Raw genomic sequence first — 24,019 nt, 5'->3', positions numbered from 1 at the left:
AAGTTTGGCCTTGGAGATCAAAACGAAGCAGGGCAAAGGCTAATAGAGTTCTGTCAAGAGAACAAGCTGGTCATCACAAACACGCTTTTCCAACAACACAAGAGATGACTCTACACATGGACATCACCAGATGGGCAGCATCAAAATCAGATTGATTATATTCTCTGCAGCCAAAGATGGAGAAGCTCTATACAGTCAGCAAAAACAAGACCTGGAGCTGACTGTGGCTCAGATCATCAGCTTCTTATAGCAAAATTCAAGCTTAAACTGAAGAAAGTAGGAAAAACCACTGGGCCGGTAAGATACAATCTAAGTCAAATCCCTTATGAATACACAGTGGAAGTGAGGAACAGGTTTAAGGATTTAGATTTGGTGGACAGAGTGCCTGAAGAACTATGGATGGAGGCTCGTAACATTATACAGGAGGCAGCAACGAAAACCATCCCAATGAAAAGGAAATGCAAGAAAGCAAAGTGGCTGTCCAATGAGGCCTTACAAATAGCGGGGGAGAGAAGGCAAGCAAAATGCAAGGGAGATCGTGAAACATACAGGAAATTGAATGCAGATTTCCAAAGAATAGCAAGGAGAGACAAGAAGACCTTCTTAAACAAGCAATGCAAAGAAATAGAGGAAAGCAATAGAATGGGAAGAACCAGAGATCTGTTCAAGAAAATTGGAGATATGAAAGGAACATTTCGTACAAAGATTTCCATAATAAAGGACAAAAGTGGAAAGGACCTAACAGAAGCAGAAGACATCAAGAAGAGGTGGCAAGAATACACAGAGGAATTATACCAGAAAGAAACGGATGTCTCATATACCCCAGGTAGTGTGGTTGCTGACCTTGAGCCAGACATCCTGGAGAGTGAAGTCAAATGGGCCTTAGAAAGCACTGCAAATAACAAGGCCAGTGGAAGTGATGGTATTCCAGCTGAACTATTTAAAATTTTAAAAGATGATGCTGTTAAGGTGCTACACTCAATATGCCAGCAAGTTTGGAAAACTCAGCAGTGGCCAGAAGATTGGAGAAGATCAGTCTACATCCCAATCCCAAAGAAGGGCAGTGCCAAAGAATGCTCCAACTATCGCACAATTGCACTAATTTCTCACGCTAGCAAGGTTATGCTTAAAATTCTACAAGGAAGGCTCAAGCAGTATGTGGACCGAGAACTCCCAGAAGTGCAAGCTGGATTTAGAAGAGGCATAGGAACCAGAGACCAAATTGCAAACATGCGCTGGATTATGGAGAAAGCTAGAGAGTTCCAGAAAGACATTTATTTCTGCTTCATTGACTATGCAAAAGCCTTTGACTGTGTCGACCATGGCAAACTATGGCAAGTTCTTAAAGAAATGGGAGTGCCTGATCACCTCATCTGTCTCCTGAGAAATCTCTATGTGGGACAAGAAGCTACAGTTAGAACTGGATATGGAACAACTGACTGGTTCAAAATTGGGAAAGGAGTACGACAAGGCTGCATTTTGTCTCCCTGCTTATTTAACTTATATGCAGAATTCATCATGCGAAAGGCTGGGCTGGATGAATCCCTAGCCGGAATTAAGATTGCCGGAAGAAATATCAACAACCTCAGATATGCAGATGACACAACCTTGATGGCAGAAAGTGAGGAGGAATTAAAGAACCTTTTATTGAGGGTGAAAGAGGAGAGTGCAAAATATGGTCTGAAGCTCAACATCAAAAAAACGAAGATCATGGCTACTGGTCCCATCACCTCCTGGCAAATAGAAGGGGAATAAATGGAGGCAGTGAGAGATTTTACTTTCTTGGGCTCCATGATCACTGCAGATGGTGACAGCAGCCACGAAATTAAAAGACGCCTGCTTCTTGGGAGAAGGGCAATGACAGGCCTAGACAGCATCTTGAGAAGTAGAGACATCACCTTGCCAACAAAGGTCCGTATAGTTAAAGCTATGGTTTTCCCAGTAGTGATGTATGGAAGTGAGAGCTGGACCATAAAGAAGGCTGATCGCCGAAGAATTGATGCTTTTGAATTATGGTGCTGGAGGAGACTCTTGAGAGTCCCATGGACTGCAAGAAGATCAAACCTCTCCATTCTGAAGGAAATCAGCCCTGAGTGTTCACTGGAAGGACAGGTTGTGAAGCTGAGGCTCCAGTACTTTGGCCACCTCATGAGAAGAGAAGACTCCCTGGAGAAGACCCTGATGTTGGGAAAGATGGAGGGCACAAGGAGAAGGGGGCGACAGAGGACGAGATGGTTGGATAGTGTTTTCGAGGTTACCAGCATGAGTCTGACCAAGCTGCGGGGGGCAGTGGAGGACAGGAGTGCCTGGCGTTCTCTGGTCCATGGGGTCACGAAGAGTCGGACACGACTAAACGACTAAACAACAACAACAACATAGTTAAAGAAAGGGGTCCATGTTTCTTGGAAGGTATCTCTATTCATTGTGCCTTCAATTGTCCTCCTGTGTCTGGTGAAACACTCAGATATTGCTGTATCCCAGATATTATTTTCCTATAGGTTCAGGGGTATTTCAGTCTGGCTCTTCTACTGCTGAGCTATTGCTAATCGTGTTGTGGTCAATAAGAAATAAACTGCATTTCGGAAAGCATAGAATTTTAATTTTGCCTTCTGAAATGTCAAGTAATGCGAAATAACAATAACAACAACAAGTAAATGAAATAATATTAATATGTAATACAACTGCAAGTACTCTGCAATCATTTCAAATGATTTCTGTGCAATTTGAGAAACATTTTATTTACCAAGCAAAACTAAATTATATTAATTTGACCCAATTATCTTTCGAATTCCCAAGACATGTTACAACTTTTTAGCTGAAAAATTCAACACGCCTGAATTGGGCTACGCCGGGGTAACTAACACGATGCCTTCTGGATGCTGCTGGGACTACAAGTCCCATCATCCCTGACCATTGACCATGCTGGCTGAGACTGATGGGAGCTGTAGTCCATTGACATCAAGAGAGTACCGCATCCCCAAGCCATGGTTGGACCAGAGAGGCCTGAGAGCTCTTAGAGATTGTGCGATGGAGAAAGGTCATATTTCAATAGCTGGTAGAGAGAGGAAATCCTAGGGAAATTGCTGGTGTGGGGAGTGTATCCCACACCATCCCCTATTTTTTTCTGTGCCTTTACATCTTTAGCAGGGCTTCATGTGAGATAATTATAGCAGATTTCCTTCCTTCTGACTACCAAAACATGCTGCCATTTTTAGTCCGCAATTCTAAAAGCGAGAGGCAAGCATTCCTTGAACAGATGCTAAAGAAGGTGTGAATAAGGACAGATAAGGAGGAGGAGGAGACAGACAGAAATAAAAAAATAAATTTAAAAATAATGCTCCAAATGACTTGCAACTTTACCAGTAGAACCCTCCACAAACACACACACACTGTAACAGAGTTAGCAACTCCCCCTCCCACACGGTCCTGGGCCTGGCTCCTGTGCCTTTAATAGCAGCATGACAAGCAGCGATTCAGCAGGTGAAGTTTGTTCCGCCCTGTGGAACGCCCTCCCATCAGATGTCAAAGAAATTAACAACTATCTGACGTTTAGAAGTCATCTGAAGGCAGCCCTGTTTAGGGAAGTTTTTCATGATTGGTGTTTTAATCTTTTGTTGGAAGCCGCCCAGAGTGGCTAGGGAAACCCAGCCAGATGGGCGGGGTATAAATAATAAATTATTATTGTTGTTATACCTACATCTCGGTGCTGGGGAAAACAGCTCTGTTTGGGTTCCCTGCCCACAGTGAAGTGGCAACCCTGTTTATTTGGCGTATCACGGCAAATGCAGTGGTGAAAAGGTGGACTTGCGTTAAGTAACCCCCCCCCCCACTTGCTGGAAATTATCTGAAAATGTTAAGCTTCCCCTTCTCCCCCATGTCAATGTAGTTTCTTAAGTACATTGTACTTTAATGCTCTGGTCCTGTCCACATAACTTGTGATGGTTCTGGCATCTGCTGCCCAAGCCCTTCTGCTGATGCAACTGTGCTGTTTGTTCTCTGCTGCCTCCACATTCAACTCCCCTGCCAAGGGAAGCCAAACGCTGCATTCTGAAAAAGTTGTCCATATTTTTGCATAATATATGTTGCTTTTGCTAGCTGCAAAGAGGGACAGTGAACAGTGTAGAGAATTGGAGCCCTGCCCTGCACCTGGGGAATCCTGCACAGCCCTCTCTGGCATCTGAAATTTCATGAAAACTGTCCAATCCAGCCTCCCTGATGACCATTGTTCCCTATGTTTTTCATTTTGAAAGGAAACATGGTTGGACAGCAGCAACTTGCAGGTGGGGGCCGTGGAGTTAATAATAATACAGTCGTACCTTGGTTTTCGAACAGAATGCGTTCCGGAAGTCCGTTCGACTTCCGAAACGCTTGAAAACAAAGGTGCGGCTTCTGATTGGCTGCAGGAGCGTCCTGCAGCCAATCGGAAGCCACGGAAGCTGTGTCAGACGTTTGGCTTCTGAGGCAAAGTTTGCAAACAGGAATACCTACTTCTGGGTTTGCGACGTTTGAGTTCCAAGTTGTTTGTGAACTAAGCTGTTCAAAAACCAAGGTACGACTGTACTATTCTCCACGGCCCCCACCTGCAATTTGCTGCTGTCCAGCCATGTTTCCTTTCAAAATGAAAAACATAGGTACGACTGTAATATTTATTCATACATACATACATATCCCACCCATCTGGCTGGGTTTCTCCAGCCACTCTGGGTGGCTCCCAACAGAATATTAAAAACACAATAAAATATCAAACATTAAAAACTTCCGTAAACAGGGCTGCCTTCAGATGTCTTCTAAAAGTCAGATAGTTGTTATTTCCTTGGCATCTGAAGGGAGGGCATTCCAAGGGTGGGTGCCACTACCGAGAAGGCCCTCTGCTTGGTTCCCTGTAACCTTACTTCTTGCAGGGAGGGAACCGCCAGAAGGCCCTCGGAGGCGGACCTCAGTGTCCGGGCTGAATGATGCTCCATCAGGTATACTGGGCCGAGGCCATTTAGGGCTTTAAAAATCAGCACCAACACTTTGAATTGTGCTCAGAAATGTACTGGGAGCCAATGTAGGTCTTTCAGGACTTCTTCTTCCCCAGCCACTCTAGGCGGCTCCCAACAGAACACTAAAAACCGAATAAAACTTCCAACATTATGGTATATGGTCTCAGCAGCCACTCCCAGTCACCAGTCTAGCTGCCACATTCTGGATTACAGTAGTTGTAGTTTCCATGTCATCTTCAAAGGTAGCCCCACGTAGAGCGCATTGCAGTAGTCCAAGCAGGAGTTAACCAGAGCATGCACCACTCTGGCAAAACAATCCGGTCATTTTACAGAAGAGCCACACTTCAGAGACGTAGGTGGGCTGCAGGTCACAAGTGCATCTGCAAAATCCCATTTTTTTGCAGGTACAGTAAGAGCAATTACACATTTCTGTCTGCCCTACAGGTGCACAGAATCATGCAATTAACACAATCATGCAACTAACGCTGTATTTAACTTGATCCTTGGGCACACTTACCGGCAATGTCTTTCCCAACCTTGAGATACTGAGCATTGAACCTGGGACTCTTTTTTGTGTGTGCACACCATGTGCTCTGTCCCTGAGCTTGTACAGAAACATTTAATTTTTCACCTAGGTCTCCCATTAACTTTACAGGCATTTGTTTGCTTTACTCTCTGTGAATTGTGCTCCTGGGTTTTGTGCGTGCAGGAAGAGGTGTTTTTTCTTCTGCTGCTACATTTGGAGATGCATGTCTAAAATACTGTGTTTATACTCCTTCAGAGCAGCAATGCCACACGGAGGATGGCATTACAGCCAATTAGTTCTGCTAGCTCCTTTGTGTGTGTGCAAGATTAGCATTGTTGCCTGTGCCTTGTCGTAGCTAATGGGTAAAGAGGAGCGTATACATGCCAGCGTAGAAGGAGAGTATAGACAGAAGACATATGGCAAGATATTCTTGGCACACAGGAGAGATACCTGCATTCAAAATCTGAGCAGGATTCTCACTGAATTCCATAGTGCTTAGAACTGAGCTATAGGATTGTCCTGTAAAGTATCTTATCATTATTAAGGACTTAGCATATCAGAAGGGATGCAGGTGGCGCTGTGGGTAAAAGCCTCAGTGCCTAGGGCTTGCCGATCGAAAGGTCGGCGGTTCGAATCCCTGCGGCGGGGTGAGCTCCTGTTGTTCGGTCCCAGTGCCTGCCAACCTAGCAGTTCGAAAGCACCCCCGGGTGCAAGTAGATAAATAGGGACCGCTTACAAGCGGGAAGGTAAACGGCGTTTCCGTGTGCGGCTCTGGCTCACCAGAGCAGCGATGTCACGCTGGCCACGTGACCTGGAAGTGTCTCCGGACAGCGCTGGCCCCCGGCCTCTTGAGTGAGATGGGCGCACCAACCCCAGAGTCTGGCAAGACTGGCCCGTATGGGCAGGGGTACCTTTACCTTTACCTAGCATATCAGAGTGCTAAGGAATCAAAAGGTTTTGTGTCTCTTTTGCAGGAAATGCATCCTTTTCTGTGTGTGCGTGCACTCACACATATATATGCACACCCCTTGGTAATGTGATGTTAATGAGCAGATAAACATGAGTATGGTCATAGAATCATAGAACTGGAAGGGACCCCACGGGTCTTCTAGTCCAACCCCCTGCAAGGCAGGAATCTCAGCTAAAGCATCCATGACAGATGGCCACCCAACCTCTGTTTAAAAACCTCCAAGGAAGGAGAGTCCACCACATCCAAACAGCTCTTACTGCCAGAAAGTTCTTCCTGATGCTTATTTAGTCAGAATCTTCTTTCTCGCACGCAACTTGAAGGCGTTGTTTTGGGTCCTACCCTATAGAGCTAGAGAAAACAAGCTTGCTCTAATGTGTACATGTGTGTGTGTGTGCTCATGAACATGCTGAAAGCCTTGTCATCAAAACTTAAGGATCTACATATGCACAGGATTCACGAGAAATGAAGATCCACTCTAGGCAACAATAGAGAGGAATGTGTGGAATCACCCAGAAATGCAGGTGTGTCTTTCAAAGTGTTGGTGCTGACCTTTAAAGCCCTAAACGGCCTCGGTCCTGTATACCTGAAGGAGCGTCTCCATCCCCATTGTTCAGCCCAGACACTGAGGTCCAGCTCCGAGGGCCTTCGGGCGGTTCCCTCACTGCGAGAAGTGAGGTTGCAAGGATCCAGGCAGAGGGCCTTCTCGGTAGTGGCGCCCGCCCTGTGGAACACCCTCCCGTCAAGGAAATAAACAACTATCAGACTTTCAGAAGACATCTGAAGGCAGCCCTGCTTAGGGAAGTTTTTAATGTATGGTGTTCTATTGTGTTTTAAATATTCTGTTGGGAGCTGCCCAGAGTGGCTGGGGAGGCCCGGCCAGATGGGCAGAGTGTAAGTAATAAATTATTATTAATTGTTGTTATAACAATTATTATTATTATTATTATTATTATTATTATTATTATTATTTTCCACTGGGCACATGCACACCTCAGAATTGCCCCTTCCATAAGAACGTAAAGGAGCATCTCTCGTCTTAACCCACCAAATGTCTGCCCTTGTCAGGTGGACGGCGACGTTACAGCCGAGCTGGGGCCAAAGGCTTCAATGCCAACCGTCGCCGGAGCCGGGCTGTGCTCTACCACCTCTCTGGGCATCTCCAGAAGCAGGGCAAAGGGAAGCGAAAGCTCCACAAGGTATGTTTACATGGGCAAGGGAACCTTTTTCAATTGCCTGGGCTGCCTGCGGTGCTTTGCTGTCCACTTACTGTGTGGCCTGGACTGTGTGGGTTTTGATGTGGGGGCAGCCGATATGGAAGACAGCCCTTCTTTTAAACTGTATTATGAATCAGCTGCTTTTTGCTGGCTGAGAGAATGGCTGCTTCTTGAAAACACTGACGTGTTGGATCTAGAAGGTTTCAATAATGCTTTTGGCTGGCATGCCTATTTGTGGTATGATAAGGTAAAAGTACACAAAGCTTTTAAAAATCATATTGTTAGAAAAGCATTGTTTAATGTTTGGATAAGATATAAGGATTTGTTAGAAAAGAAAACCCCAAGATGGTTGTCACCAATGGAAGCGAAGGAACAGAAAAAACTCAATATGGAGGCCAAATGGCTGAAATATTGGGAAATTTTGGAACAAGATGGAGACAGAATAAAATTGCAGAGTTTTGAAAAATTGAAAAATAAAGTGCGAGATTGGCTCCATTATTATCAAATAATGGAGGCATACAATCTGGACAAAAAAGTTGGTTTCCAGGTGGAAAAATCAAAATTGGAAATAGAATTGTTAGATTCAAAAATTAAGAATTTGTCAAGAATGTATAACTTGCTGTTGAAATGGAACACTCAGGATGAAATGGTGAAATCTGATATGATTAAATGGGCACAAGATGTTGGACATAACATAATGATGGCTGACTGGGAACAGTTATGGACCACAGGTATGAAATTTACGGCATGCAATGCCCTAAGAGAAAACTTAATGAAAATGATTTATAGGTGGTACATGACACCAGTCAAGCTTGCAAAAATTTACCATTTGCCCGATAATAAATGTTGGAAATGTAATGAGATAGAAGGTACATTCTTTCACCTTTGGTGGACATGCCCAAGGATTAAGACATTCTGGGAGATGATTTATAATGAAATGAAAAAGGTATTCAAATATACCTTCCTGAAGAAACCAGAGGCCTTTCTCCTGGGCATGGTCGGCCAATTGGTGCCAAAGAAGGATAGAACATTTTTAATGTATGCAACAACAGCAGCAAGAATACTCATTGCGAAGTATTGGAAGACACAAGATTTACCCACCCGGGAAGAATGGCAGATGAAGTTGATGGACTATATGGAACTGGCGGAAATGACTGGCAGAATCCGAGACCAGGGAGAAGAGTTGGTGGAAGAAGACTGGGAAAAGTTTAAAGATTATTTACGGAAATACTGTAAAATTAATGAATGCTAGGAAAATGTTGGAATGAAGTTATATGGCTTTAGTAGAAATGTTATAAGGAATTAAGTATAAATAGATTAATAGAGTATTAAAGGAAAAAATAAGGTTAGAATGTGTTAAGATGAATATAGGATAGAAAACAGAGGAAGATGGAAAGGAATTGCTGAAACAATTAACAGAAGTGGAATACAAAAAGGGAGGTGAGAGGAGGTCGCGGAAATAAGTGAATGAAAGATAAGATATTGAAATTATTTGATGTGTTTTAAATTGTTTTTGTTTTGTTTTGTTAGTTTAATGTGTTAGTGTTATGTAGAGTTTTTGTTTTGTATTGTATTGTTTTTCTTTTTTGTAGTGTTTAAATTGTTGGAAAAGCAATAAATATTAAAAAAAAGAAAGAAATGGGAGACAGCCCTTCTTTGCGGGGCAAGTCACTGCCTATGGCCTCCCAGCCCTGTGATTTGGAGTGGTGACCGCTCTTGTCCTTCTCTCCCCCCCCCACTAGGGTGTCTTTGGGGAGAAGCCTGCTCTCCCCGAATACAAGGTGGCTGCAGCGCGCAAGTCTCCCTTCATACTGCTGCATTATGGGACCTTCAAGGCCGGATGGGATGGCCTGATTCTGCTGGCCACCCTGTACGTGGCTGTGACCGTGCCCTACAGCGTTTGCTTCAGCGGCACCAAAGATGAGGGGCTTCCGGAGGCTGCTCGGGCACCCCCCAGCATCTGTGATCTTTCGGTTGAGATACTTTTTATCCTAGGTAAGGAGATGAGAATCAGACGAAAGACTGGGAAGAGGCCATTACTCACTGTTAGAACAAGCAGAAGGTCGTAGAATCAGAGAATCGTAGAACTGTAGCCTTATTAGACTTTACCGACTGGTGGGGTCTGCGTTGCTCCCGGGAGGGAGGGAGGAAGTCAAATGACACCAAGGTTGATTCAGAGAAAGAGTTTATTCTGCTCTCTGGATAGCAGAAGGCATTTGCGTGGTCAGTCCACAGCAAGTCCAAAGAAAGAGAAATTTGATGCAGTATATACAGTGGTGCCCCGCAAGATGAATGCCTCGCAAGACGGAAAACTCGCTAGACGAAAGAGTTTTCCGTTTTGGAGGTGCTTCGCAAAACGAATTTCCTATGGGCTTGCTTCGCAAGACAAAAATGTCTTGTGAGTTCCTGCGGGTTTCCCCCCCCCCTTTTTCTAAGCCGCTAAGCCGCTTATCCGCTTATCCGCTAAGCCGATAAGCCGCTAAAAGCTGCTAAAAGCCGCTAAACTGATAATAGCGCTAATCCGCTAAGTCGTCAATGGGCTTGCTTCGCAAGACGAAAAAACCACTAGACGAAGAGACTCGCGAAACGGATTCTTTTCGTCTTGCGAGGCACCACTGTATATCCTCCAGGCACCCTCTCCCCCCTTCTCCAGGAATCCAGCCATGTCAGCTTATACATGCAAGTTGACATCACAGATGTTCCTGCTCCTTACTCTTAACCATAAAAGGGTTTTCCTCTTCCTGTACTTTTGACCATAAAAGGGTGTTCCTGTTCCGGCACTCTTATCTTGGGGTAAGAGTTCACCAACTCCTGGCGCCATTCCCGGACTAAGTCTGTGCGTCAGAGTGTGGTCTTAATGTAAGATAAGATAGACAGAGTGCCATCCCTGCTCCACTGGAACAGTCAAGGTCATACATTGCTGTCACGGACTAATAAAGGAGAGCGCTTTGTTTATACAGCTGGGTTCCTGTTATGCATTTGCTCAACAGCTCAAGTTAATGCATTTTAGAAATGCTCCCTTGGACAAGGAAAAATGCAGATTTTGGGGCCCGTTCCAGACTGACTACACAGTCAGGTTTTTAGATTTGGGAAACCCATTCCTTCAGAACTGCAGAGTTGGAAGGGTCCCCAGGGTTATCTGGTCCAACCCCCTGCAAAGCAGGAATCTCAGCTAAAACATCCATGACAGATGGCCACCGAACCTCTGCTTAAAAACCTCCAGTCAAGGGTCCCAGCTTCAGTTCCCAGCCTATCTGTCAAGGTTGCTCCACGGCCAAAGGAATGCATACAGCAGTTAGTTTACTCTTCGATGCCTTTTCTTTTTGAACTATTTTGTATTTTATTTTACAAGTATAAAATTATAACAATACAGCCATACACATCCACATTTAAAGAAATCTCTGGACTTCCCACCTTCCCCTCCGTTTGTCCTATTGTTAACCTTTTCAACTGCATATTTTTCAATAGTCCATGTTTTATATGGCTCAAATATCTCCATAACTCTTGCTACATTACAAGTGTTATTGCAATCCTGCTGAAGTTTTCATCTGCTTACAGCGGTCGCCAAGATAAATTATAAATTTTCCCCATTCTCTGTTAAAGTTTTGATCTTCCTGGTTCCTGAGCTTTCCGGTCAGTTTTGCCATTTCAGCATAATCCAACAGTTTACGTAATTTGCCATTCTTCTCTAGTAAGGGCTTTATCTTCTTTCCATCTCTGGGCTAGTAGCATCCGTGCAGCTGTCGTCGCGTACATACTCTTCATTGTCAAAGAATGAACACTTACCACTGTTTCCGCAGCTCCGAATACCCACACACACCAGTCTAGAGTTTAGGCAGCTGTTCCCATGTCCATGATTCATGTAACACTTGCAGCAACTGAGGACCACTCCAGCAGTTTATGAACCTTCCCCCAATGGGCTGCGCACATGCCATCGGAGGCTATGCCCGCAGGGAAGCTGCCTCTGCTCTTCTCTCTTCCGTTCCCTTCTGGTTCTGGGAGACAGGGGTGCAGGAGAGGGTGAGGAAGCTCCTGGTTCCTACCCTTTCCTGGGAGGCGGAGCCAGAGGTCTCCCCAGTCAGTGTTAGGTAAGCACACCGTGGTTGACTGAGTAGCAGTATTTGCAAGATCTCCAGCCTCTCTTAATCCACAAGAAAAAGTTTACAGTGGTACCTCGGGTTACAGATGCTTCGGGTTACATACGCTTCAGGTTACAGACTCCACTAACCCAGAAATAGTACCTCAGGTTAAGAACTTTGCTTCAGGATGAGAACAGAAATCGTGCTCCGGCGGCGCAGCGGCAGCGGGAGGCCCCATTAGCTAAAGTGGTACCTCAGGTTAAGAACAGACCTCCTGAACGAATTAAGTTCTTAACCCAAGGTACCACTGTATTCACAATATGACCTGTTCCTGTATCCAGCTTGTGTGATTTGTTTTAACTTTTATACGGATACGGAGCTCCCTTTGTTTGTTAAACCTTTGCTTTGCAAGGGACTGAATCCGCTCGCCTTTGCTGATATCAGGATCCCTCTGCCAAGTTCAAGAAGCAAAATGGCTTTGTTCACATGTGTGTGCGCATGTAACAGATACCAGACTTTTGACAACAAAGAAGCAATGCGATATGCGGTGCCATGCTTGCCAGCTGCCAACCGTGGCTGATTTCTCCATTTGTTTATTTCGTAAAAGTTATATATCGCTTGATTGGGGGGCGTGGGACACCCTCAAAGCAGTTTACAAAAAAACTAAAACTATATACTTATTACTTTTCAGTTCATTTCACTTTAAATTTGTATAACTCCTTTCTATAGTACTATACACAAGGCAGTTTATAGCAACAAAATATACAGCGAAAAACACACACCTTATAATAATCTGATCCAATACTACAAAAAGTCATGATAAAACATAACTTTAAAATCGAACGATGTATATCTTCTTCTTTCTTTTTTGGCAATCACTCGTAGCCAAGTAAGATTGTCTTCCATAAACACGGTCTCAACAGTGAGTCCGTGAGTGACTGTGGAGCCCAATTCTGGATCCACACGTCCTTCCACAGTGGGGACATAGGTTTCCGGGCAGGAGTTGATCATGCTGAGGGTTTGTCAAGCGTGCCTTCCTCTTAGCGCGTGTCTCCCTTGCGTCCTGAGTTTGAGTGTCTTCAAAGCCCATGACACCTTCGGTCAAGGCTGTTCTCCAACTGGAGCGCTCGCAGGCCAGTGTTTCCCAGTTGTCAGTGTTTATACTACATTTTTTAAGATTTGCCTTGAGAGAGTCTTTGAACCTCTTTTGTTGACCACCAGCATTACACTTTCCATTTTTAAATTCAGAATAGAGTAGTTGCCCTGGAAGACAATAATCAAGCATCTGCAACAGTCTATTAGAATATAATAGTATGCAATAAAATTAACTCTCAGAACATCAGCAAATAATAAACAGAAATTCACTCTTAACGATTACAATAAATAATTACTAAACTATGATCGATAAAAATAACGGCAAGTCAAATTGCCTGAAATACCACAATACATACAAAACCATGTAAAAGGATCAAATTGAGAAACAAAGACACAAAACTTATAAAACTATTTTTTAAAAAATCCTAGCAAGTAAAACAAACTACAGTGGTACCTCGGGTTACAGACGCTTCAGGTTACAGACTCTGCTAACCCAGAAATATTACCTCGGGTTAAGAACTTTGCTTCAGGATGAGAACAGAAATTGTGCGGCAGCAGCAGGAGGCCCCTTTAGCTAAAGTGGTATCTCAGGTTAAGAACAGTTTCAGGTTAAGAACGGACCTCCAGAACGAATTAAGTTCTTAACCCGAGATACCACTGTTTTTAATACGTTATAAACTGTAACCCACAATAAACTGAAAAGCACACCAGGATTCTAGATATCTGGGAAGGCTTCCCTAAACAGGCACAAGTAATAATACAGTGAAGGCCCCTGCTTGATCTCAATGTGCAGGCAGTTCCAAAGTTTAAGCGCTGCCACACTACCTCCTAGTGCTTACGTGCAAAGGTGTAAAAGTTTCCCTCCCTCCTCTATCACAACATCAGACAGATTCCACCTTGCAAACTGCCTCCTCAACCAGCAGGCGCCTTTTATAGCTCACATTACGCAGGTGGCGCTGTGGGTTAAAGCCTCAGCGCCTAGGACTTGCCGATCGAAAGGTCGGCGGTTCGAATCCCTGCGGCGGGGTGCGCTCCTGCTGCTCGGTCCCAGCGCCTGCCAACCTAGCAGTTCGAAAGCACCTCCGGGTGCAAATAGATAAATAGGGACCGCTTACCAGCGGGAAGGTAAACGGCGTTTCCATGTGCGGCTCTGGCTCGCCAGATGCAGCTTTGTCACGCTGGCCACGTGACCCGGAAGTGTCTCCGGACAGCGCTGGCCCCTGGCCTCTTGAGTGAGATGGGCGCACAACCCCAGAGTCTGTCAAGACTGGCCCGTACGGGCAGGGGTACCTTTACCTTTACCTCACGTTACCTCAGTTCAGTAATTTCCAACATTGTCTTCACATTCATTTCTGAGTCATCAAATGATAGGTCAATTGGTAGAGAACGCACACACACACACAAACGAACGAACACACGATACAACACTTTAGTGTGCAGACATTAATTGCTCCCATTTATCAGGTGAAGCAGTTAAGGCAGAGCCACCTCCTTTACTATTCATGGCGCCTTTCTGCCCAGAGCCTCCGCTCCTATGCCTTCCTCAGCGTTTGAGCTGGAAGTATGGGAATGTTCAGGGTGGCAGGAGAGGATATATTGTTTATTAATATCCTTCCTAACTTGCGTTAGCAAGTTTCTTTACTTAGCAGAGTTTACATTCCCCTTTTTACATGCACAGCAGATAGCTGGTTGCAGGCTCGTGTGAGCTTCTCACTAATATACAATTCAGTCTGTCTCAAATTGAATTGTACATTCCTGGTAAGTTCCCTTGAATTCCTCTTAAAAGAATAAAGGCACCAGAGTCTTATTGATAAGTAACAAACGGAAGGTTTACTCACGATCAGGCAGAGCACAGTGTGATCCCTGAAGGCAGACTTAGTTGCAAATATGTACATATGGATCTACCCCATAGGGAGGAATGATCTCAGTGCTTTGGCTAGCTGACAGCTAGCAGAGCAGTCCTAGCTAGAAGCTGGTCAAATGAAGAATAAGAGTGAGGTGTGCTGTGTGACTTGTCCTTTTGTTACTTGGACAGGTTAGGTCATGCCCACCTTCTGTCACATGCAAAAGGAAGGATGCTCCATCCAGGAGGAACAGGAACAGGAAGTTTTGACTGGCTGGACCAAACATTCCCTTGCATGTCTTCTCTAGCATTACAAGGAATGTTGTACTTGACTGCTCTCAGTGGATTACATCCCACAGAAAGGAGGCATTAAAGCTGTGTTTCTTTCTTTATTTCCATTTAGCTTCACTGCAAACCATAGTCTAGCTCAGCGGTGATGGGGAAACTACGGCTAGCCCTTCACATGCCCTGCTTGACTCCAACACCCATCAGCCCCAGCCAACATGGCCAACGGTCAGGAATTATGGGAAATGTAGTCCAACAGCAACCACTGGTGCAACTGCTGCGGACTTGCTCCTTAACATTTCTGCCCTTTCTTTCCAGATATCGTGCTGAATTTCCGTACCACCTTTGTGAGCAAGTCAGGGCAGGTGGTGTTTGACCCTCATGCCATTTTCCTGCACTACCTGACCCGCTGGTTTGTACTGGACCTCATAGCAGCACTGCCCTTCGACCTCCTCTATGCTTTCAAGGTCAATGTGGTGAGTTTTTGGTGAGGCGCTGTGTTACAGGATGCAAAAAAAGGGCTGAAGTCTGCAGCTGCCCGCTAGCAGCCTGGTGCCATTTTGCTGGGCAAAGCTGGCATTATAACCTAGTTGGGTTTGGGGTTTTCTCCTACATCACTCCCTGAGACTTGTCCCTCTCCCTCTCCCTCTTCCTCAACATTTAATTTAAAAGTAAAGGGTAAAGGGACCCCTGACCATTGGGTCCAGTTGCAGATGACTCTGGGGTTGCGGTGCTCATCTTGCTTTATTGGCTGAGGGAGCCGGCATACAGCTTCCGGGTCATGTGGCCAGTATGACTAAGCTGCTTCTGGCGAACCAGAGCAGCACACGGAAACGCCGTTTACCTTCCCGCCGGAGCAGTACCTATTTATCTACTTGCACTTTGATGTGCTTTCGAACTGCTAGGTTGGCAGGAGCAGGGACCGAGCAACGGGAGCTCACCCCGTTGCAGGGATTTGAACCGCCGACCTTCTGATTGGCAAGTCCTAGGCTCTGTGGTTTAACCCACAGCGCCACCCGCATCCTAACATTTAATTTACATGTAAGCAAAAACAAAACCTAAACGCTGGAATATGTTTCTGCAGCAAAGCCATGCCTTCCGTCCCTATGGATTACAAGAACCGTGATTCATCAGGCATGAGAGAAATCTACTCTGTATATGCTCAGAGGTGCTCTTCACCCCAGGCGTGAATTAAAATAGCCCACGCTAATGCATCATACGGTTGATTCAAGTTATCAACATTGTCTGAAACACACGTCAGGGCCCAGTGAGGTCTAATAATCACTAGCATCTGGGCTTAAAGTTTGGAAAAGTTGGCATGTCCTTCCAAGCTGGGCAATGGCCCGATGGGATTGGTAGAGTCACCTCTGTGGCGATGTACGGCCTCCTTAGCGGGAGACATTAATGCAACGATAAATAGAAACCAGCTTGCTGAAGATTCTTAGGTGATTGCCCAGACATGATGTTAAAAACATGAATACACTGAATGCACCTGTTTTTTGTTTTTCGAACCATAACAGCTTCAGCGCTGTGTGTGTGGGAGGACAAGTAGGACTGCAAATATTGTATGTGGGGAGGCAAGTTTCCTCTTCCCCCACCCGCTCCATGGCGCGGTTCTGCTTAAAACCCCTCCCCACTTCAAAACTGCTGTTAGCTCTAAGCCAGAAGCTTCCCTTTGCTCCTATGGAACTCTTCACTCTTAAACAAAGGCCGCTTCCCCTTTGCTAGGGGGCTGTCCTGGTACCTGGGCTCCAACCCAGTTTTGAGCTCTACCCACCCAGCCACAAGCCCCCCCCCCCTTTTTTTCAGATAACCTCCTAGTTTGTGGCAGGCCTATATCCAGAAATGTGATAATGAGATGGCCACTTGGGCTGTTGGCTGGTGTCTTGACAGAAACGGCAAAAACCTAAATCTAAGTGTGATGCAGTTTAAAGCTGTTTAGCTAATTAAGCTAATTCATTAGCAGACCTGGCATATATTTTATTGTTATTCTTTTCCTTACTCTTCCCCCCCCCCCAAAAAAAAGTCATGCTTTAAATTTTGGGAGGAAAGATAGTAAGCTTACATACCCTCCAACATTTTTTTGATGCATCCCATTCCATAACGATAATTTTACTGTTTATACCCCATACGTCTGACTGGGTTGCCCCAGCCACTCAGGGCAGCCTCCAACATATACAAAAACATAATAAAACATTAAACAGTTCTTTAAAAAATTCTCTGTACAGGATTGCCTTCAGACGGCTCGGGGGTTGGATAACACCATACCCTCCAACATTTCTCCAATGAAAATAGGGACGTCCTAAGGAAAAGTGGGACATTCCAGGATCAAATCAGAAACAGAGATGGCTTCTCTAAATTAGGGACATCCCTGGAAAACAGGGACACTTGGAAGGTCTGAACTTGCATTTAATTCAGAGGGAGATGCATTCTGAAGGGGCAGGCTCCCCACCCACCCAAATCTGGTTGTAGCCCCATTCTTGAGGATCCCTTCTTCCATCACCAGGAGCGCCAACCTGTCCCCACAGCCGTGGGTGCCTTGGGCTATGGGTGCCATGCAACGTGCTTTGCCCTGGCACCAAAATTTGTGGGTGCTTGTTCCCTTGCTTGTTCCCTTGATGGAAAATTTTGTGGTTGCTCAGGCACCCAGGGCCCCAGGTAGTTGGCACCTATGCCCATCACCCTCCCACAATTTCCCCTCCGTCAGCCCTCCAGGACCTCCTCTTCTTCCGTGGTTCGATTCCCACCGCGGCCATCCACGTTGCAGCTCCCCTCCGCGCCCGAGGGGGCAATGCAAGTTGACGCAACTTCTCTCTCTCTCTCTCCTTTTCCCTCTCCTTCCCACCCCACTCAGTACTTCGGGGCTCATCTGCTCAAGACGGTGAGGCTCCTGCGCCTGCTGCGCCTGCTGCCCAACCTGGACCGGTACTCGCAATACAGCGCCGTGGTGCTGACCCTCCTCATGACCGTCTTTGCGCTCCTGGCGCACTGGGTCGCCTGCGTCTGGTACTTCATCGGGCAGCGCGAAGTCGAGAGCAGCCCCTCTCAGCTGCCGGGGATCGGTGAGTGATTGTTTTTCTTTTGCTCTTTGCTCTTCCCGCCACATAAGCAAGCATTGTGCGACTCAATGGGGGCGTGCACACGTGTGTGTGCATGTGCGTACGTGCACACGCGTGCATGCAAACCGGTGCTGCAGGTGCCACATAAATGATAGTCCTGGCGCGCACGCTCGCTTTCACTTTGGGGGCGATGAGTTCTCCTATAATTACTGTTGTCTACCCGACTCCTGGGGGACGCAGGTGGCGCTGTGGGTTAAAGCCTCAGCGCCTAGGACTTGCCGATCGAAAGGTCGGCGGTTCGAATCCCTGCGGCGGGGTGCGCTCCCGCTGCTCGGTCCCAGCGCCTGCCAACCTAGCAGTTCGAAAGCACCTCCGGGTGCAAGTAGATAAATAGGGACCGCTTACCAGCGGGAAGGTAAACGGCGTTTCCGTGTGCGGCTCTGGCTCGCCAGAGCAGCGATGTCACGCTGGCCACGTGACCCGGAAGTGTCTCCGGACAGCGCTGGCCCCTGGCCTCTTAAGTGAGATGGGCGCACAACCCCAGAGTCTGTCAAGACTGGCCCGTACGGGCAGGGGTACCTTTACCTTTACCTTTACCCGACTCCTGGGACTGCGTGACGGCAGGCTTTAGCAAGCCTTTACCTTGCCAAATCTTCTGGGGCTCGGATCCTGACAATCAGCGGGCGGAGCCTCGGTGCTCAAAAGGTGGGGCTTATTGCCACTTGGCGCATAGTCGGGAGATCTCTCCCAAGCCCCTCGCTTACTTGATCTCGTGGGATTTACTGACACAAACGCACACCTTTTTCCTCTCCCCACACGCCCCGTCACTTTTTAAAAAGCAAGCAATATTTTTTCCCCTTGATAACTGCAGCTGGCGCAACTGATGTTGGCGGGGTTGTTTTTGGGCATGTTTTGGGCTCTTCTGTGCGCTGGGTTGTTTTTAGCAAGAGAGGGAAAGGGGCTGTTCGTGCATTTCTGTGGAGCTTGCCTGAAGATCCCAACTTCTCCTGGCACTTTGGAAAAAAAACAAAGCGAGTGAAAGGAAACAGACCACGCCTCTCCGCTGCCCAATTTTCGTTTGCAGAGATAATGATGGGCAGAGATGAGCAGGGATCTCGTGCCCCCACCTCGTGTTTTTAAATGAACGAGATGCTAGCCAGGAAGTAAGCCCAATTGAATTCACTGGGGGCTTACTTCAGAGTAAACACAGGTAGGATTGCAGTGGACAGGCTGCGGGGTGGGAAGTGGGGTTCCTCCTCCCCCCCGGTTAGACATGTAGGAGAAACCCCAGGAAATGATTGCACTGTATTCTTCTGGGAGTCCCAAACAGTTCTGAAGTAAGAGTGAAACTGGCTTAGGGGAAGCCACACCAAAACGCAGTGCAGTATTTCAGAAGAAATCAGTAGATCCGCCATGGATTCCAAGAATGGGTAAAAACGTCCTGAACCCCAGTAAACAGGAATGTAAAAGGTAATCCTGAGAGTAGCTGGGGGTGGGGAGAATATGCCTTTAAACACACACAACCATAGGAATTCTGTGCCCAGAAAAACTGGTCTCCTGTGTAGTCTGGGAGTCCTCAAGACCACCTCTGAGACCAGCTCAGGAAGGGAGACTGCTGGGCAGTGAGGCGGCAGGTAAACCAGTAGAATCCCTAATCTGTCCAATAGCCCAACACTCTAGATTCCACCCCCAACTGGACCGAGAGCCTGGAGATAGAATCTCTGTAGGTAAAGGTAAAGGGACCCCTGACCATTAGGTCCAGTCGTGACCGACTCTGGGGTTGCGGTGCTCATCTCGCTCTATAGGCCAAGGGAGTCGGCATACAGCTTCTGGGTCATGTGGCCAGCATGACTAAGCCGCTTCTGACAAACCAGAGCAGCGCATGGTTCTCGCCAGAGCGGTCCCTACTTATCTACTTGCACTTAGATGTGCCTTCCGACTGCTAGGTTGGCAGGAGCAGGGACCGAGCAACGGGAGCTCACCCCGTCACGAGGATTCAAACCGCCAACCTTCTGATCAGCAAGTCCTACAGAGCCATAGACCACAGCAACTCCCCCTGCCCGACCCTTGAGTCTAGCCTGGTGCTGCACTGAGTGCACAGGTGGGCACAGCTCCACCCTGTTCACCCACCCAGATTTCCATGATACATGCCAGATCAGCCTCCTCATCCATAATCAGATCATGGATGAGAAAGATTTTATTCTGGGCCGACCAGGCACTCAACAGCAGCAGTTGCAGACTCCAGGGCTGGCCGATATGACAACCCCTGATCTTCCCCCCTGCTCCACAACAGTCCGGAGGGGGAAATTGGCAAGCGTTTTCCTGTGTAAGGTGCTTCTTCTGCCGGATCTGGGGCGACTCCTCCTTTCTGCTGCCTGAAGGTAGCATGCCGTTGCTATCCTCGCAAGTACTGCACGCCTGCTGAATAAGTGCATGAGTGGGATGGGCTGAGACTATCTCTTCTCTGACCTCATTCACCCATGCCTTCAGCTCGAAAGCGGGCAGCCATGGGCGTAGCCAGAGGGCGGATGGGTGGAGGGAGAGCTGCCCCCCTCAATCAAGTTTTTTAAAAAATACTTAATTAAAAGTAGAAATAATCAGAATGTTTGAAATTCAGATGCTTGCTGAGCTCACTTGGGTGGCGCTTTCCGACGCAGGTAGCTCCATCCTATCTCTCCCCCCCCCCAATATAAATCTTGGATACACCCATGAGGGCAGCCTTCACCTGTACAACTGTACACACAAGGGATTCAGCACAACCCCAGTGGTGCAAGCTTGTACACATGGCAATCTTCTGTTGCAGACCTTGGGCACAGACACGCAGGGCAAAAGGGGATGCCAGTCGCCTTCATGCCCTGAGCTGCTGAGAGCCATTTCCAATACTGTCCTGTATTGGAAACGACATCCCCTCTTCAGATGAGACCCTTCCTTCTGCTCACGGTTCCTTCCTTGTGGCAGGAAACAGGACTAAATGCCTTAGCTAAGGAGCCTCTGGGCAAAGATTCTGTGATTGTGAGGAGCGGTGGAGCCCTGTTGGTGCGGGTGGGAACTGGTGGTGCTGTGGTCTAAACCACTGAACCTCTTGGGCTTGCTGATCAGAAGGTGGGCGGTTCGAATCCCAGGGTGAGCTCCTGTTGCTCTGTCCCAGTGCCTGCCAAACTAGCAGTTTGAAAGCACACCAGTACAAGTCGATAAATAGGTACCGTGCAGTGGGAAGGTAAACGGCGTTTCCATGTGCTCTGGTTTCCGTCACGGTGTCCCATTGCACCAGAAGCGGTTTAGTCATGCTGGCCACCTGACCCAGAAAACTGTTTGTTGACAATCGCCGGCTCCCTCGGCCTGAAAGCAAGATGAGCGCCGCAACCCCATAGTCCAGTCAGACTTAACCGTCCAGGGGTCCTTTACCATTTACCATGTTAGAAACTGGGATATAAAAGCTCCCCAAAGGCTCCTGGGACCTGGGTTGCGGGCGCCAAATCAGAATGTCTAGTCGCCATGTCCTACACAAACTCTAACCACTACGCCACACTGCCTCTCACTGGGGTGAACCTTTCTGTTTGCAAAGTCACAGCTCCTGTGACAGGCGGAGCTGCCAGCGAGGGGCATTGTCTCGCTCTGCCCATGTAACATTATTATTTTCCAAGTTCTGATGTTTTTATTTCTGGAAGTAAAAGCGCTTCCCTGTAAATGGCACAGGAGCGCTTGTGTGTGTGTGTGTGTGTGTTTGTGTGATGCTACACCTTTTTCCAGATCCTTGGTTTCTTTGAAGGTTTTTGCGGCTAGCTTTCAGGAGAGGATCTTTCTAATAACCTGCTTTCCCCCTTCCTCTTCCTCCAGGGTGGCTGCAGGAGTTGGCCCGTCGCCTCGAGACGCCCTACTACTTAGCCCAGAGGAACAGCAGCGCTGAGGACGACTCTGCCAACGGGACCAGCCCGGCTCTGAACGGCAGCACGTGGGAGCTTTTAGGGGGCCCCTCCCTGAGAAGCGCTTATATCACCTCCCTGTACTTTGCCCTCAGCAGCTTAACCAGCGTGGGCTTTGGCAACGTGTCGGCAAACACCGACTCGGAGAAGATTTTCTCCATCTGCACCATGCTGGTGGGGGGTGAGTAAGGCCCTAAGCCTGGGGCGGCAGTGGGCTGGGAGTGAGGAGCATCGGCAGGCTTTGTTTTGTTGTTTTATTTTTAAAAAAAAAACACAACACCACGTCATCCTGCTCTTCCTCCTCGTTTCCCTTTTCGTAGCTCCTGGGCAATCTGGTTATCATGACAACCACGGGGCAAGCACCTTCTATAAATACGGCTTTTAATTTGGTGCTGTCCCAAAAATCCAGCAGCAAGGTGGTACTGGTGTTTTGAGAACCTTCCCTTACGGCAGGAAGGTAGTTTCACGGCCCCAGTTCTTTAAAATGGTTGGTTCAATGCAGGCTTAATCTCTAGGTGTTGTCGGACTTCAACTCCCAGCAAGCCCCAGCAAGCATGATCAATGGTCAGAGGTGATGGGAGTTGCGGTCCAACATCAGATCCCACCAACCCACTGTCCTTAGATGGAAGAAGGCAGGAAATAAACGAGAAGGGGGAAACGTGAGGATCTGCTGTTAGTATCCACTGTGGCCAACCATCAGAAGGGAGGATGCAGGTGGGCCCAAGTGTTTGGAATTTGTGGCATTCTTGGACAGGGACGGGAGTCATAGCCGTCAACCATCCCTTATTTGGCGGGAAACTCCCTTATCCCAGCGCCATGTCCCGCTGCTGTCCCTTATTGATGATGTCCCTTAAATTTCCCGGGTTTCAAAGGAAGCAGCTCCTCTCCCTCCCTCCCTGCTGGCCAGCTTGCATGCCTTGTGCTGATCAAATCGGCCACATTGCCTGGGGACTCGCCTTTGCTCAGCGCTTCCCAGCGGAGAGGTGACTGTGGTTTCCTTGCTGCATCCCTTTTGCTGGGTTGCTGCGCTGTGGGAACCACCGCTTGAGGCTTTGTTTGGCTGCTGGCTGGGCTTTCTGCCTTTGGCTCAGAAGTTGAACATACCTGTGTTCGGAAAATCCCTTATTTTGGCTGCTGATCCCTTATTTTCAAATCTGTAAGTTGACAGCTATGACGGGAATGTCCACGAGCTTAGCCAAGGCCTGCTGCACTCATGCTTGCTGTCCTAGAAAACGAAAGCAGAAAGTTTCGGGATGCTGGCTTCTGCATCCAGCAACTGTTTCTGTGCTTCTGTGGAGCAGTCACAAAATTAGGGAATACCGTCAACTGCCGCTAAAGTTAATGAACTGGAGGTGAAAAGCCAGTTCGCGCCCCCCCCCCCCCCCCGCCGGAGGATTAAAAAGAGAGAGAAATACGTGGCACAGGGTCTCATCTGTTTCTACAGCGGTTGATTTGAGATTGATAAGCTTGAATGGAAAACTCTGCCTATTGAAGCCTGCAAATGCAGCAGAATGAGCTTGGAGTGAAATGGTGCTCCTTTTTTAAAATTACTTGCAGGGAATTTAATTACTTGCTGGGGGGGGGGCATTTCAAAAAGGTGACCCACCACCTGCAGCCTGAAGAGGTACATTCTACTACCTCAGAATTCTGCAACCTGCGTAGTAATTATTATTTATTTATACATACATACATACATACATACATACATACATACATACATACATAGATACATGCATGCATACCCGGCCCATCTGGCTGGGTTTCCCCAGCGACTCTGGGTGGCTCCCAGCAGAATATTAAAAACACCAGAAAACATCAAACATTAAAAACTTCCCAATACAGAGCTGCCTTCAGGTGTTTTCTAAAAGTCAGGTAGTTGCTTATTTCCTTGACATCTGACAGGAGGGCGTTCCACAAGCTGGGCCCCACCACCGAGGAGGCCCTCTTACTGGTTCCCTAAAACCTCACTTCTTGGAGTGAGGTAACTGCCAGAAGGCCCTCGGCGCTGGACCTCAGTGTCTGGGCTGAACAATTGGGGTG

General features: G+C 47.3%; 1 protein-coding gene across 1 annotated transcript in view; it reads left to right on the top strand.

Moving 5' to 3' along the window:
- Nucleotides 1-24,019, top strand: part of KCNH3 (potassium voltage-gated channel subfamily H member 3) — a 75,508-nt gene that overhangs the window by 39,226 nt on the left and 12,263 nt on the right. The window contains exons 4-8 of the mRNA XM_079965377.1: nt 7,547-7,677; nt 9,438-9,690; nt 15,316-15,473; nt 17,852-18,059; nt 21,894-22,160. Coding sequence (XP_079821503.1) covers nt 7,547-7,677; nt 9,438-9,690; nt 15,316-15,473; nt 17,852-18,059; nt 21,894-22,160 — 1,017 coding nt within the window. The remainder of the gene's footprint in view (nt 1-7,546; nt 7,678-9,437; nt 9,691-15,315; nt 15,474-17,851; nt 18,060-21,893; nt 22,161-24,019) is intronic.

Source organism: Podarcis cretensis (assembly GCF_951804945.1).
Source record: "Podarcis cretensis genome assembly, chromosome: 2".
Lineage (NCBI taxonomy): Eukaryota > Metazoa > Chordata > Lepidosauria > Squamata > Lacertidae > Podarcis > Podarcis cretensis.
The sequence above is the reverse complement of the archived record's forward strand: the minus strand, read 5'-3'. Positions and strand labels throughout refer to the sequence as shown.